Here is a 17,237-nt window from a genome sequence, read left to right as displayed (position 1 = left end):
CAGTGGGGGGAAATAAATGGGATTAAATCTGGAGTATCTGAGAGAGTTAGAGCAAAGGAAGGGGTAGCAGTAATGTTAAATGATCAGTTATGGAAGGAGAAAAGAGAATATGAATGTGTAAATTCAAGAATTATGTGGATTAAAGTAAAGGTTGGATGCGAGAAGTGGGTCATAATAAGCGTGTATGCACCTGGAGAAGAGAGGAATGCAGAGGAGAGAGAGAGATTTTGGGAGATGTTAAGTGAATGTATAGGAGCCTTTGAACCAAGTGAGAGAGTAATTGTGGTAAGGGACTTGAATGCTAAAGTAGGAGAAACTTTTAGAGAGGGTGTGGTAGGTAAGTTTGGGGTGCCAGGTGTAAATGATAATGGGAGCCCTTTGATTGAACTTTGTATAGAAAGGGGTTTAGTTATAGGTAATACATATTTTAAGAAAAAGAGGATAAATAAGTATACACGATATGATGTAGGGCGAAATGACTGTAGTTTGTTGGATTATGTATTGGTAGATAAAAGACTGTTGAGTAGACTTCAGGATGTACATGTTTATAGAGGGGCCACAGATATATCAGATCACTTTCTAGTTGTAGCTACACTGAGAGTAAAAGGTAGATGGGATACAAGGAGAATAGAAGCATCAGGGAAGAGAGAGGTGAAGGTTTATAAACTAAAAGAGGAGGCAGTTATGGTAAGATATAAACAGCTATTGGAGGATAGATGGGCTAATGAGAGCATAGGCAATGGGGTCGAAGAGGTATGGGGTAGGTTTAAAAATGTAGTGTTAGAGTGTTCAGCAGAAGTTTGTGGATACAGGAAAGTGGGTGCGGGAGGGAAGAGGAGCGATTGGTGGAATGATGATGTAAAGAGAGTAGTAAGGGAGAAAAAGTTAGCATATGAGAAGTTTTTACAAAGTAGAAGTGATGCAAGGAGGGAAGAGTATATGGAGAAAAAGAGAGAAGTTAAGAGAGTGGTGAAGCAATGTAAAAAGAGAGCAAATGAGAGAGTGGGTGAGATGTTATCAACAAATTTTGTTGAAAATAAGAAAAAGTTTTGGAGTGAGATTAACAAGTTAAGAAAGCCTAGAGAACAAATGGATTTGTCAGTTAAAAATAGGAGAGGAGAGTTATTAAATGGAGAGTTAGAGGTATTGGGAAGATGGAAGGAATATTTTGAGGAATTGTTAAATGTTGATGAAGATAGGGAAGCTGTGATTTCGTGTATAGGGCAAGGAGGAATAACATCTTGTAGGAGTGAGGAAGAGCCAGTTGTGAGTGTGGGGGAAGTTCGTGAGGCAGTAGGTAAAATGAAAGGGGGTAAGGCAGCCGGGATTGATGGGATAAAGATAGAAATGTTAAAAGCAGGTGGGGATATAGTTTTGGAGTGGTTGGTGCAATTATTTAATAAATGTATGGAAGAGGGTAAGGTACCTAGGGATTGGCAGAGAGCATGCATAGTTCCTTTGTACAAAGGCAAAGGGGATAAAAGAGAGTGCAAAAATTATAGGGGGATAAGTCTGTTGAGTGTACCTGGTAAAGTGTATGGTAGAGTTATAATTGAAAGAATTAAGAGTAAGACGGAGAATAGGATAGCAGATGAACAAGGAGGCTTTAGGAAAGGTAGGGGGTGTGTGGACCAGGTGTTTACAGTGAAACATATAAGTGAACAGTATTTAGATAAGGCTAAAGAGGTCTTTGTGGCATTTATGGATTTGGAAAAGGCGTATGACAGGGTGGATAGGGGGCAATGTGGCAGATGTTGCAAGTGTATGGTGTAGGAGGTAGGTTACTGAAAGCAGTGAAGAGTTTTTACGAGGATAGTGAGGCTCAAGTTAGAGTATGTAGGAAAGAGGGAAATTTTTTCCCAGTAAAAGTAGGCCTTAGACAAGGATGTGTGATGTCACCGTGGTTGTTTAATATATTTATAGATGGGGTTGTAAGAGAAGTAAATGCGAGGGTCTTGGCAAGAGGCGTGGAGTTAAAAGATAAAGAATCACACACAAAGTGGGAGTTGTCACAGCTGCTCTTTGCTGATGACACTGTGCTCTTGGGAGATTCTGAAGAGAAGTTGCAGAGATTGGTGGATGAATTTGGTAGGGTGTGCAAAAGAAGAAAATTAAAGGTGAATACAGGAAAGAGTAAGGTTATGAGGATAACAAAAAGATTAGGTGATGAAAGATTGAATATCAGATTGGAGGGAGAGAGTATGGAGGAGGTGAACGTATTCAGATATTTGGGAGTGGACGTGTCAGCGGATGGGTCTATGAAAGATGAGGTGAATCATAGAATTGATGAGGGAAAAAGAGTGAGTGGTGCACTTAGGAGTCTGTGGAGACAAAGAACTTTGTCCTTGGAGGCAAAGAGGGGAATGTATGAGAGTATAGTTTTACCAACGCTCTTATATGGGTGTGAAGCGTGGGTGATGAATGTTGCAGCGAGGAGAAGGCTGGAGGCAGTGGAGATGTCATGTCTGAGGGCAATGTGTGGTGTGAATATAATGCAGAGAATTCGTAGTTTGGAAGTTAGGAGGAGGTGCGGGATTACCAAAACTGTTGTCCAGAGGGCTGAGGAAGGGTTGTTGAGGTGGTTCGGACACGTAGAGAGAATGGAGCGAAACAGAATGACTTCAAGAGTGTATCAGTCTGTAGTGGAAGGAAGGCGGGGTAGGGGTCGGCCTAGGAAGGGTTGGAGGGAGGGGGTAAAGGAGGTTTTGTGTGCGAGGGGCTTGGACTTCCAGCAGGCATGCGTGAGCGTGTTTGATAGGAGTGAATGGAGACAAATGGTTTTTAATACTTGACGTGCTGTTGGAGTGTGAGCAAAGTAACATTTATGAAGGGATTCAGGGAAACCGGCAGGCCGGACTTGAGTCCTGGAGATGGGAAGTACAGTGCCTGCACTCTGAAGGAGGGGTGTTAATGTTGCAGTTTAAAAACTGTAGTGTAAAGCACCCTTCTGGCAAGACAGTGATGGAGTGAATGATGGTGAAAGTTTTTCTTTTTCGGGCCACCCTGCCTTGGTGGGAATCGGCCGGTGTGATAATAAAAAAAAAAAAAAAAAAATACAAATTAAAAATAGCACCAGTCTCTCACTAGTAATTGCACTAAGGTGTTATATAAGTTGTTTACAAGAATTAGAGTATAACTAGATTTAAATTGACAAGATAAAATATACAAGTTAAGGTAGCAAAAGAATAAAAAAAGTAGAAAAAAAAAAAGATATATGAGGTAGTTGGTACTAGTTAGCAAAAGATAGTTAAGGGCCTTGAACAATAATATAATTGAAATATACACTAATTGCACACACAATATAGTCACTAAGATATGAAAACAATCTTAGAGTAGGAATTATAATATAAACTTATAATATAAAAATACAAATTGAAATGGTACTTGCAATTGCACTAGAGTCTGGTATAGGTTGTTGACAAGATCAGGAGTATAACTAGATTTAAATTGACAAAATAAAATTCACAATTAAAGTACCAAAAGAATAATAGTAAAAAATAACAATGGTAATGTCTTGGTTATAATATGATAGTAAGATGGTACACAGGTACAAAGGATAATATAAAGGTTGGAGTTGAATATACAAACTTGAAAATTTGGCAACAAAATGTTATGGGAAGTATAAAATAATGTTTAATGTACAAAAGTAAAATTGACTGGTAAATATGGTGTTTAATAAAATTTTAGTAAGTAATAATGAGTACAAAAAAAGTGAAAAAGTAATGTTTATTTCATTCAATATTGCACTGGTAGTTATACTAGAGGTTATATGGCAGTACAAGGTAATTAAGAGTACTCAAAGATAGTAAATGTGGTATAAAACAGGTAAAGGTAATTAGACAAGTAATGGTTATTAAATGTCAAAAATGTTAAGAGTAAATTGAAATTATAGTAAAAATGATAATTATTAATTTTAGTAAGTAATATCAATTGATAGTATTTAAAAAAATATGAGGTAGTAATATGGACAGAGAAAGTATCAATTCAGCTAATGTTTAAGCAAACAATAGTAAATAAGAAAATTACATAAGGTGACTTATGCTTACTAGTAAAATCACAAAATGAGGTAGTTGATTATTTAATTACTAAGAGATTGTACAATGAAATTTGAACAATAATGGAGCAAAACATACACTACACTACGTAGGCTTTTAAGTTGGACATTGTTTAGTTATTCTCTGTAAGATTAGTATCCCTGAGAAATCGTGATAGATCATTCTCGTTCGTGATTGTGTACAGTTGACCTACATTTGTTTTCCTAACAAGAATTTTCCCATCCCATGTGAAGCATTGGTGTATTGTGTCGTTATTCTCCCGCTTAAGTTTTCTGACTCTATACAGGAGGTTCTGACGTTTTTTGGTAAGACACTCGTTTATGTATAGAATTGATGAAGGAAAAAAGGTGAGTGGTGCGTTGAGGTATACATGGAGTCAAAAAACATTATCTATGGAGGCAAAGAAGGGAATGTATGAAAGTATAGTAGTATCAATGCTCTTATATGGGCGTGAAGCTTGGGTTGTGAATGCAGCAGCGAGGAGGCGGTTGGAGGCAGTGGAGATGTCCTGTCTAAGGGCAATGTGCGGTGTAAATATTATGCAGAAAATTCGGAGTATGGAAATTAGGAGAAGGTGTAGAGTTAATAAAAGTATTAGTCAGAGGGCTGAAGAGAGGTTGTTGAGGTGGTTTGGTCATTTAGAGAGAATGGATCAAAGTAGAATGACATGGAGAGCATTTAAATCTGTAGCAGAAGGAAGGCGGGGTAGGGGTCGTCCTCGAAAAGGTTGGAAGGAAGGGGTAAGGGAGGTTTTGTGGGTGAGGGGCTTGGACTTCCAGCAGGCGTGCATGAGTGTGTTTGATAGGAGTGAATGGAGACGAATGGTATTTGGGACTTGACGATCTGCTGGAGTGTGAGCAGGGTAATATTTAGTGAAGGGATTCAGGGAAACTGGTTATTTTTATATAGCCAGACTTGAGTCCTGGAAATGGGAAGTACAATGCCTGCACTCTAAAGGAGGGGTTTCGGGATATTAGCAGTTTGGAGGGATATGTTGTGTATCTTTATACGTATATGCTTCTAAACTGTTGTGTTCTGAGCACCTTCGCAAAAACAGTGATTATATGTGAGTGTTGTGAAAGTGTTGAATGATGAAGAAAGTATTTTCTTTTTGGGGATTTTCTTTCTTTTTTGGGTCACCCTGCCTCAGTGGGAGATGGCCAACTTGTTGAAAAAAAAGAAATAAATAAGTGTAGTGTGACCTAAGTGTAAGTAGAAGTAGCAAGACATACCTGAAACCTTGCATGTTTATGAAACACAAAAATGGACACCAGCAATCCTACCATGTAAAACAATTACAGGCTTTTGTTTTACACTCACTTGGCAAGACAGTAGTACCTATTCAGTAAACTTATTCCCCTATAATTTTTACAATCTCTCTTGTCCTCCTTCCCTTTATATAAAGGAATTATACATACATTCTGCCAATCCTTAGGTATCTTCCACCCTTTCATACATTTATTAAACAAAAATATCAACCACTCCAACACTATATCTCCCCCTGCTTTTAACACATCTGTCATGATCCTGTCAGTTCCAGCTGCTTTACCCCCTTACATTCTGTGTAATGCCTCGCGCACCTCCCCCACACTCGCATCCTGCTCTTCTTCATTCCTAAAAGATGTTATACCTCCCTGGCCAGTGCATGAAATTACTGCCTCCCTTTCTTTATCAACCTTTATAAGTTCCTCAAAATATTTCCGCCATCTACCCAATATCTTCAGCTCCCCATCTACTAACACCCCTACTCCGTTTTTAACTGACAAATCCTTTCGTTCCCTAGACTTTCTTAACCCCTTGACTGTCGCGGTCGTATATATACGTCATGGAAGATACCGTGTTTGACGTATCTATACGCATAAATTCTAGCAGCTTCAAATCAAGCAGGAGAGGGCTGGTAGGCCTACATGAGAGAGAATGGTTCTCAGTGGTGGGTGTGCACCCTGTGAAAAAAATCTGGGACTCAGCAGTGCATTGTGGGAACGCCATCTTAGTAGTCCATTTTCACCATGCCTCGCAGTAAGAAGTTCCTCACTCCTCGGCGGATTGGAGGTCTTTTGTTCCCAAGTGATAGCTCAAACAGCGATGAAAGTGTCAGTGAAAGTAAATTCCCTGGTTTTGAAGCGGGTGTGGCCGAAAAAAGTGTCCAGGATAACGTAATTAGTGATGAAAACCCAGATGGCCCACAACCTTCCACCTCTGGTGCTGGGCCAGCTTGTTCATGTTCACCTGTACCAGGACGAAAGAGGAAACTATTTGCCCACGTACAAGACTCAGATGTGAGCAGTGTAAGTGATAGTGATTTCATGGTTATTGAAAGCAGTTCTAGTTGTGACAGTGAGGGTGAATATTCCCCAGTGAAGCGGCAGTATATACGACATCGCATGCGGTCTGGTAGTGTGCCATATGCTCTTCCAAGAGGAAGGAGTACATCTCGGAGCACATCCCGTGGCCCTACACCACGAACTGATAGCGAAGATGACGATGTTGTTACAATGAATATCAATGATGCGAGTGAGGCAGCAGGCGGTAGTGGTGATAGTGATGGTGGCACGAGTCATGTGACACCAGCAGCAGGCCACGCTGCTGACTCTGCACAACTACAACCAGCCTCACCCGACCCCACACTCCCACAACCTGCACAACCACAACCACATTACAATATCCAGAACCCACCAGCTGACCACATCTGGGATTGGCAGCAAGGTGACGAGTTTGTTCCCAGTCCCCATGACTTTGATGGAGGACAAAGTGGAATACGGCCATCATAGGACTGAAAAATTGCTTAGGTGGGCTGAACTGGAATGACCTGACTAAGGGTCGGGTAGGTGGTGATGGTTGCCGATATGATGCTTTCCAGGGCATAGTTCTAGCTGCTCAGTCAAATTATGTTCCAAATAGGGAAATCAGATCAAACAAAAATGATCCTAAATGGATGAACAATAGATTAAAATATCTGATTGGTCAAAAGAGAGGCATATATAGGCAAATCAAAAGAGGAGAGGGGCAATTAAGAAATCGATATATTCAGTTAAAGAGAGAAATAAAAAAGGGAATTAGAAAAGCAAAAAGAGATTATGAGGTTAAAGTTGCAAGAGAATCGAAGACTAACCCAAAAGGATTCTTTCAGGCATACAGAAGTAAGATCAGGGACAAGATAGGCCCACTCAAAAGTTCCTCGGGTCAGCTCACTGACAGTGATAAGGAAATGTGTAGAATTTTTAACACATACTTCCTCTCAGTTTTTACACAGGAGGATACCAGCGATATTCCAGTAATGATAAATTATGTAGAACAGGACGATAATAAACTGTGCACTATTAGGGTCACAAGTGACATGGTCCTTAGGCAAATAGATAAATTAAAACCTAACAAATCCCCAGGCCCTGATGAACTGTATGCAAGGGTTCTAAAGGAATGTAAAGAGGAGCTTAGCACACCTTTGGCTAATCTTTTCAACATATCACTACAAACTGGCATGGTGCCAGATAAGTGGAAAATGGCAAATGTGATACCTATTTTCAAAACAGGTGACAGGTCCTTAGCTTCGAACTATAGACCAATAAGCCTAACCTCCATAGTGGGAAAATTTATGGAATCAATAATTGCCGAGGCAGTTCGTAGCCACCTTGAAAAGCATAAATTAATCAACGAATCTCAGCATGGTTTTACAAAGGGGCGTTCCTGCCTTACGAATTTATTAACTTTTTTCACTAAGGTATTTGAGGAGGTAGATCATGGTAATGAATATGATATTGTGTATATGGACTTCAGTAAGGCTTTTGACAGGGTCCCACATCAGAGACTTTTGAGGAAAATTAAAGCACATGGAATAGGAGGAGAATTTTTTTCCTGGATAGAGGCATGGTTGACAAATAGGCAGCAGAGAGTTTGCATAAATGGGGAGAAATCAGAGTGGGGAAGCGTCACGAGCGGTGTTCCACAGGGATCAGTGTTGGGCCCCCTGCTGTTCACAATCTACATAAACGACATAGATGAGGGCATAAAGAGCGACATCAGCAAGTTTGCCGATGACACCAAAATAGGCCGTCGAATTCATTCTGACAAGGACATTCGAGCACTCCAGGAAGATTTGAATAGACTGATGCAGTGGTCGGAGAAGTGGCAGATGCAGTTTAATATAGACAAATGCAAAGTTCTAAATGTTGGACAGGACAATAACCATGCCACATATAAACTAAATAATGTAGATCTTAATATTACAGATTGCGAAAAAGATTTAGGAGTTCTGGTTAGCAGTAATCTGAAACCAAGACAACAGTGCATAAGTGTTCGCAATAAAGCTAATAGAATCCTTGGCTTCATATCAAGAAGCATAAATAATAGGAGTCCTCAGGTTGTTCTTCAACTCTATACATCCTTGGTTAGGCCTCATTTAGATTATGCTGCACAGTTTTGGTCACCGTATTACAGAATGGATATAAATTCTCTGGAAAATGTACAAAGGAGGATGACAAAGTTGATCCCATGTATCAGAAACCTTCCCTATGAGGATAGACTAAGGGCCCTGAAACTGCACTCTCTAGAAAGACGTAGAATTAGGGGGGATATGATTGAGGTGTATAAATGGAAGACAGGAATAAATAAAGGGGATGTAAATAGTGTGCTGAAAATATCTAGCCAAGACAGGACTCGCAGCAATGGTTTTAAGCTGGAAAAATTCAGATTCAGGAAGGATATAGGAAAGTACTGGTTTGGTAATAGAGTTGTGGATGAGTGGAACAAACTCCCAAGTACCGTTATAGAGGCCAGAACGTTGTGTAGCTTTAAAAATAGGTTGGATAAATACATGAGTACAGTGCCTGCACTCTGAAGGAGGGGTGTTAATGTTGCAGTTTAAAAACTGTAGTGTAAAGCACCCTTCTGGCAAGACAGTGATGGAGTGAATGATGGTGAAAGTTTTTCTTTTTCGGGCCACCCTGCCTTGGTGGGAATCGGCCGGTGTGATAATAAAAATAATAAAAAAATACATGAGTAGATGTGGGTGGGTGTGAGTTAGACCTGATAGCTTGTGCTACCAGGTCGGTTGCCGTGTTCCTCCCTTAAGTCAATGTGACCTGACCTGACTAGGTTGGGTGCATTGGCTTAAGCCGTTAGGAGACTTGGACCTGCCTCGCATGGGCCAGTAGGCCTTCTGCAGTGTTCCTTCGTTCTTATGTTCTTATGTTCTTATGTACACTTGGGAACAATGCCACTGAACTGGAATGCTTTCAGTTGTTCTTCGATGAACCCCTGATGGACATTATTGTCAGGGAAAGCAATACATACTTTGAGGACACCATGGAAAACACTATTCTGTCACCAAGATCACGCCTACACCAGTGGAAGGACACAACTGTGGCAGAGATGTATCTGTTCTTTGCCACAATAATGCATATGCCACATGTGTATAAGCACAGTGTCAACACATACTGGACGACAGACCGCCTGATTTCAACCCCTGCTTTCAGTGACATTATACCAGTGAATAGATTTGTGTTACTGTTACGTATGTTACACTTTTCAGACAATACAAGGCCTGACAGAAGCAACAGGTTATATAAGATCAGACGTGTATTTATGTACCTGAAACAAAAGTGTTGTATGTATTTTTATCCCTTCAGAAAGCTTGTTATTGATGAGTCTTTGATTTTGTTCAAAGGAAGACTCTCATTCAAACAGTATATACCAAGCAAAAGGAAACGCTTTGGTATAAAGTTATTTGTTCTGTGTAATTGCAAAACTGGTTTGGTTTTGGATATAATTGTGTACACTGGCAGTAAAACATTGGAAGATACCAGAAAGTTACTGGGTATCTCTGGTGATGTGGTTAGAACAATAAGGGGGATATTTTATATACTGGCAATATAAACACAAATGCAGTATAATGTGATCCTTTATTGACTACGTTTCGCCCACACAGTGGGCTTTTTCAAGTCACAAACAGAACTACCTGGGGTGGAAGGAACGCGAGTATTTATAGTCCGGCTGAGGTCAGGTGAAGAATGCTGCATCTGATGATGTACCGAGTTGGGTTGTAGAGTCTAAAAACTTGGGTAGCTTGGAAAGGAGACTGGACAAGTTTGTGAGCAGACCTTCTACAGTGTTCTTATGTGGGATAGCGATGAAGAAGTTTCTTGGCAAGTGGTTCCGCTATGTTATAGAAGCCACTATTCGGTTGAAGTTGTCGGATATAGAAATAAGTGATGATTCCAGGATTCTTCGGTATTGAGTGTTGTCTTCTGTGGCGATAAGTCTTGAGTTTCTGTAGTTTATCAAGTGGTTGTGTGAATTACGGTGTTGTACACAGGCATTCCTTGTGTCGTCAGACCTGCTTGCGTATTGGTGTTCTGAAATACGTGTTTGGAGGTCCCTTGATGTTTCGCCCACGTATAACTTGTTGCAGTCATTACAAGGGATTATGTATACCCCTGCAGAGGATGGAGGCTTGTCCTGCCTACTACTGGTGATGTCCTTGATGGTCGTGGTTGTGGAGGTAGATACTTGGAATGATGTTTTGGCAAAGATGTTGGAAACATGTTTGGCAATGGAGTTGGTGGGAAGGACTATGTATCTCTTCTCGGCAGTGTCTTCTCTGGGTGTGTTGAAGATGTTTAGTGCTCGCCGTCTGCAGTCTCTGATGAAGTGACGAGGATAGTGGAGTTTGGAAAATACCTGTTCAATTATAGTGCATTCTTCCTCAAGGAACTCGTTGCTGCAGATTCTGAGTGCACGCAGGAAGAAGCCTATAATTACACCACGTTTGGTTTTGGTGTCGTGGTGAGAGTAGAAGTGGAGAAGATCGTTTTGGTTGGTGGGTTTTCGATAGACTTTAAAACGAAGTTCGTGGTCAGCTTTGCAGAGTAGAACATCAAGGAAAGGAAGAGTGTTGTCGACCTCTTCTTCAAGTGTGAACTGGATTGAAGGCTCGACCTGGTTGAGCTTGTCTTGGAGAGCTTGAACGTTGAAGCGTTTAGGAGTTATGAGGAGAATGTCGTCAACATAACGGAGCCAGGTGACAGACGAAGGAATAATGGTGGAGAAACGTTCGGCTTCTAGATGTTCCATGTATAGGTTCGCTAGGACTGCACTGAGTGGCGAACCCATGGGTAGTCCAAAAGTCTGCTGAAAGAGGTGATTTTCAAAAGAGAAACACGTAAAGCCAACACATAGTTCAACCAGGTCGATGAAGTCGCTGGCTGGAATGGGAAGATCAAGTGAATCGTCAATTTTCTTGCGCAAGAGATCGATGGCTTGTTTAGTAGGTACTTTAGTGAATAGGGAAGTCACGTCAAGGCTGGAAAGTTTCTTGTTCCACTTCTACTCTCACCACGACACCAAAACCAAACGTGGTGTAATTATAGGCTTCTTCCTGCGTGCACTCAGAATCTGCAGCAACGAGTTCCTTGAGGAAGAATGCACTATAATTGAACAGGTATTTTCCAAACTCCACTATCCTCGTCACTTCATCAGAGACTGCAGACGGCGAGCACTAAACATCTTCAACACACCCAGAGAAGACACTGCCGAGAAGAGATACATAGTCCTTCCCACCAACTCCATTGCCAAACATGTTTCCAACATCTTTGCCAAAACATCATTCCAAGTATCTACCTCCACAACCACGACCATCAAGGACATCACCAGTAGTAGGCAGGACAAGCCTCCATCCTCTGCAGGGGTATACATAATCCCTTGTAATGACTGCAACAAGTTATACGTGGGCGAAACATCAAGGGACCTCCAAACACGTATTTCAGAACACCAATACGCAAGCAGGTCTGACGACACAAGGAATGCCTGTGTACAACACCGTAATTCACACAACCACTTGATAAACTACAGAAACTCAAGACTTATCGCCACAGAAGACAACACTCAATACCGAAGAATCCTGGAATCATCACTTATTTCTATATCCGACAACTTCAACCAGAATAGTGGCTTCTATAACATAGCGGAACCACTTGCCAAGAAACTTCTTCATCGCTATCCCACATAAGAACACTGTAGAAGGTCTGCTCACAAACTTGTCCAGTCTCCTTTCCAAGCTACCCAAGTTTTTAGACTCTACAACCCAACTCGGTACATCATCAGATGCAGCATTCTTCACCTGACCTCAGCCGGACTATAAATACTCGCGTTCCTTCCACCCCAGGTAGTTCTGTTTGTGACTTGAAAAAGCCCACTGTGTGGGCGAAACGTAGTCAATAAAGGATCACATTATACTGCATTTGTGTTTATATTGCCATTGTGTCGGTATTTTATACCATTTATTTCCATATTTTATATACTGACAACTGGTACACAAGCCCTATACTCAGTGATTTCTTGCGAGTGAACATGACAGATGTGTGTGGCACAGTGCGTGGAAATCGTAAACATATGCCTAGGTTCGATGCTGGCAGTCGTAGAGGTGAAGTGCAGGTGTTTGCTGCCAGTGACATCATAGCATTTCGGTGGCATGACAAACGTGATGTCACACTGCTGACATCAGTTCACCGACACGAAATGGTAGACACTGGAAAGCAGAATAGAGAGACCAATGAACCCATTGTAAAACCTGCAGCTGTGATGGATTACAACCTCAATATGTGCTTAGTGGACAAATGTGACATGCAGATTGGGTTTGCTGACTGTGCTCGCAAGAGTTATAAGTGGTGCATAAAACTGTTTTTCCATCTTGACATTTCCATGCTGAATGCTTATAATATGTACAAGTTGAAGACCATGAACAAACCCAAATATGGTGAATTTTGTTTGTCAGTCATCAGACAAATAATATTCAAGTACCAAGGAACAACACTTGCAATAGACCAGCGCCCACGAAATTATCAACACATGTCCTCTCGTCTGAGGCCTGGTGATCACTACCCAATACCACTGCCTGCTACTGCTCTCAAGAAAAATGCTCAGAAGAGGTGTTTTGTCTGTGGACATACCAGAAAACGCCCACAAAAACGCAGAGACTCGTTTTATGTGTGAGGAGTGTAAAACACCATTGTGCTTATACCAATTTTCAAAGAATTCCACAAGCTGCAGCAGTTCTAGAAAAGTGTCCAGTGATTGTACTTAGGTATATATATTATAGAACAATTGTAATAAACAATTTTTTATATTGTTTGTGTAAACAAGTTTTAGCAACATTATAATGAAAGGAGTGTTTTTGCTATAATTGTGTTACATTCAACGAGTGTATATTTGAACATTGCACAACAATTTGGCCTCACAGGCCATAAAAGTTGTGTGAAAAAATAAAATAGTGAAAAAAAAACAAGAAACCATCGAATACAAGTAAATCAAAGTTTACCAGGTGAGCGGCAGTCGCCGCTGTTGCCGTTCACAGATCATTTTCAGCAAACTTCATGCCTCTATATCTCGGTAAGTACGATGGGAAAAAATTTTTTTTGGACTAAAACAGTCAGAAAAATATTCTTAACATTTTCATAAAATTTTTTTTTTTTTTTTTTCGAATATTTTGCGACACCAGGAGACACATCAGGATTGGGCCTTTCGACAGTCAAAGGGTTAACTTGTTTATCTCTTCAAAATGTTTTCTTATTCTCAGCAAAATTTCTTGACAGTGCCTCTCCCACTCTATCATTTGCTCTCCTTTTGTACACTCTCACCATTCTCTTCACCTTTCTTTTACTCTCCATATACTCTGCCCTTCTTTTATAACTTCTGCTTTGTAAAAACCTCTCATAAGCTACCTTTTTCTCTTTTATTGCACCCTTTACCTCATAATTCTGCCAATCACTCCTCTTTCCTCCTGCACCCACCCTCTATAGCCACAAACTTCATCCCTCTTCAACCCCCCCATTACTCATACTTGCACTAGCCCATCTTTCTGCCAAAAGTTGCTTATATCTCACCCTAATTCCTCCTTCCTTAGTTTATAAACTTTAATCTCTCTCTTATTTACTATTGCCATTTTCCTTTTGTCCCATCTACATCTTGCTCTAACTGTAGCTACAACTAGATTATGATCCAGTATACCATTTGCCCCTCTATAAATATGTACATCCTGGAGCCTACCCATCAACCTTTTATCCACCAATATATAATGTAACAAACTACTTTCATTACATGTTATATCTTGTAAATACTTATTTATCCTCTTTTCATAAAATATGTATTACTTATTACCAAACCTCTTTCTACACATAGTTCAATGAAAGGCTCCCCATTTTCATTTACCCCTGGCACCCCAAATTTACCTACTTCTCCCTCAACAACATTTTTACCCACTTTAGCATAAGTACTCTTTCTCTTGGTTCAAAACTCCCCATGCACTCACTTAACATTTCCCAAAATCTCTCTCCTCTACACCTCTGTCTTGTCCAGGTGCATAAACACTTACTATAACCCACTTTTCACATCCAACCCTTATTTTACTCCACATAATCCTTGAATTTATACATTTATATTCCTTCTTTTCTTGCCATAACTTATCCTTCAACATTATTGCTACTCCTTCCTTAGCTCTAACTCTATTAGAAACCCCTGACCTAATCCCATTTATTTCTCCCCACTGAAACTCTCCTACCTCCTTCAGCTTTGTTTCACATAGATCCAGGACATCCAGCTTCTTTTCATTCATAACATCCACAATCATCTCTTTCTTATCATTCACACTACAACCTCGCACATTCAAACATCCCATTTTGACGAAAATATTTTAGGTAAATAATATGTGTACTGTATATGCATTTTTTAGGACTAGATCAATTGCTCACTTAACATACAATAGTGTAAACATGTTATCGGGCTTTTATATGCATTTGAAAATTAAAAAAAAAAAAAGTCTGTTTCACTTTACAGCAGTTGCCTAGAACCTAAGCTGCTGTGTAAGTGAGGCCCTCCTGTACAAGAATCACAGCATATATTAATACAGCAATGTTGATACAGCTTACAGGTACTGCATAATTATTAGTGTTTTCATGGCTTTATGGTCATATAATTGTTGAAGGTTGTGAGTTAAGTTTGTGTGTTATGTTGCAGCTCCGATCAAGGTGCTGCATCAGCTGTGTGATCACAGCACAGAGTACACAGCAAGCATCCCTCTGAGAGTGGCAGTAGGCACTTACAATGTTAATGGTGGCAAGCACTTCAGGAGTCTGGCCTACAAGCACCTCTCACTGGATGACTGGTTACTCGACTCCAAGAAGAATGCTGTGAGAAGCTGTGAGTCTGTGTATGTTGCTGTGTTTGTATGTATGGCTGTGTATGCTGCTGTGTGGGTCTGTGTATGTTGTTGTGTGAATGTGTATGCTGCGGTGTGCATTGTTGTACATTTGCTCTATGCATCTAACTTGCTGTGTGTGTGTGTGTGTGTGTGTGTGTGTGTGTGTGTGTGTGTGTGTGTGTGTGTGTGTGTGTGTGTGCGTGCGTGCGTGCATGCGTGCGTGCGTGTGCATGCGTGCGTGCGTGTGTGTGTGTGCACGCACGCGCGCGCACCTAGTTGCTCACATAGTTGTGGTTGCAGGGGTCGAGTCACAGCTCCTGGCTCCGCCTCTTTGCTGGCCACTACTAGGTCACCCTTCCCACTCCATAAACTTGATCATACCTCTTCTTAAAGCTATGTATGGATCCTGCCTCTACTACATCACTTCCCAGACTATTCCACTTCCCAACAACTCTGTGAATGAAGAAATATTTCCTAACATCCCTGTGATTCATCTGGGTCTTAAACTTCCAACTGTGACCCCTTGTTGTTGTGCCACATTTCTGGAACATCCTGTCTCTGTCCACCTTGTCGATTCATCTCTGTATTTTGTATGTTATCATATCCCCCCTCTCTATCCTGTCCTCCAGTGTTGTCAGGTTGGTTTCTCTTAACCTCTCCTCATAGGATATACCCCATAGCTCTGGGACCAGTCTAGTTGCAAACCTTTGCACTTTCTCTAACTTCCTGACATGCTTGGCTAGGTGTGGGTTCCAAACTGGTACTGCATACTCCAATATAGGCCTGACATACACAGTGTACAGGGTCCTGAACGATTCCTTATTGAGATGTTGAGATGCTATTGTTAGATTTGCTAGGCACCCGTATGCTGCAGCAGTTATTTGGTTGATGTGCGCCTCAGGAGATGTACCTGGTGTATACTCGCCCCAAGATCCTTTTCCTTGAATGAGGTTTGTAGTCTCTGGCCCCCTAGACTGTACTCCATCTGCGGTCTTCTTTGCCCTTCCCCAATCTTCATGACTTTGCACTTGGCGGGGTTGAACTCTAGGAGCCAGTTTCTGGACCAGGTTTGAACCCTGTCCAGATCGTCTGTGTGTTTGTGTGTGTCTGTCTGTTTATCTCATGCCGAATAGGTAAAACTTGCAATTTTGGCTTAACCCTTAAATGGTCCAAACGTATATATACGTTTTTTCAACATTTGAAGTTATGTAAAAAAAATGTAAATCTTCTTTCTTGTTTTACATTTGAAAATGTGTAAAAAAAACTTTTATCTACATTTTTTTTTTGTTATGTTTGAAAATATGTAAAAAAAAAACGTAGATCTACTTTTGGAGCACTACGGATTTGAACATCAATCTGTTTGGACCGTTTAAGGGTTAAATAAGAATGCTATTCTTGCCGAGTAAGGCAAGTGAAAATTTGTGTATGCAGTAATTTTGTAAAAGTCATTTTGAACCTAACGAAAAAAATATATTTCATTGTGTTTGTTTGTTATTGTTAGATTAGGCTAAATTAAACTGCACTTGTTATAATAAGGTTAGGCAAGTTTTCTAAGGTTCATTTGGTACAAAATTATTAATTTTTACATTAACATAAATGAAAAAATATATCTTTATAAGAGAAAATTTTAGAAAGGACTTAATTTTAAATGATTTCTTGCTAATTGACCAATTTTACTTATTTGGCATGACATGTATATACATACATGCATATTTACCCATCTAAATGTTTATATGTGCCTTAGTTCATATATATGTATGTGTTTTTGCAGCACTGGTGGACACTACACCCGAGGAAGAGGAGGCAGGGGAGGGCAGGGTTCCTGATGTCTTTGCAATTGGCTTCGAAGAAATTGTTGATCTGAATGCAACGAACATTGTACAGAACACTCAGTGGTCGGAGAATGCTGCATCCTGGGGCAAGGAACTGCAGAAGGTAACACTGTGTGGTACAGTGGAACACTGGTGTCTTGTGTATAATTAGCCAAATTACCA

The 17,237-nt window shown here is 40.5% G+C and overlaps 1 protein-coding gene across 4 annotated transcripts in view; it reads left to right on the top strand.

Annotated features, from left to right (window-relative positions):
- Synj (synaptojanin) overlaps positions 1 to 17,237 on the top strand; it is a 184,761-nt gene that overhangs the window by 80,353 nt on the left and 87,171 nt on the right. For 3 of the 4 annotated variants that reach the window (XM_070095294.1, XM_070095295.1, XM_070095293.1), the window contains 2 exons: positions 15,060 to 15,242; positions 17,015 to 17,178. In XM_070095294.1, the coding sequence (XP_069951395.1) occupies positions 15,060 to 15,242; positions 17,015 to 17,178 (347 nt within the window). The remainder of the gene's footprint in view (positions 1 to 15,059; positions 15,243 to 17,014; positions 17,179 to 17,237) is intronic. The other variant, XM_070095296.1, reaches the window with a different exon arrangement.

The sequence above is a fragment of the Cherax quadricarinatus genome, chromosome 49, assembly GCF_038502225.1.
Source record: "Cherax quadricarinatus isolate ZL_2023a chromosome 49, ASM3850222v1, whole genome shotgun sequence".
In the NCBI taxonomy this organism is placed as follows: Eukaryota; Metazoa; Arthropoda; class Malacostraca; order Decapoda; family Parastacidae; genus Cherax; species Cherax quadricarinatus.
The sequence above is the reverse complement of the archived record's forward strand: the minus strand, read 5'-3'. Positions and strand labels throughout refer to the sequence as shown.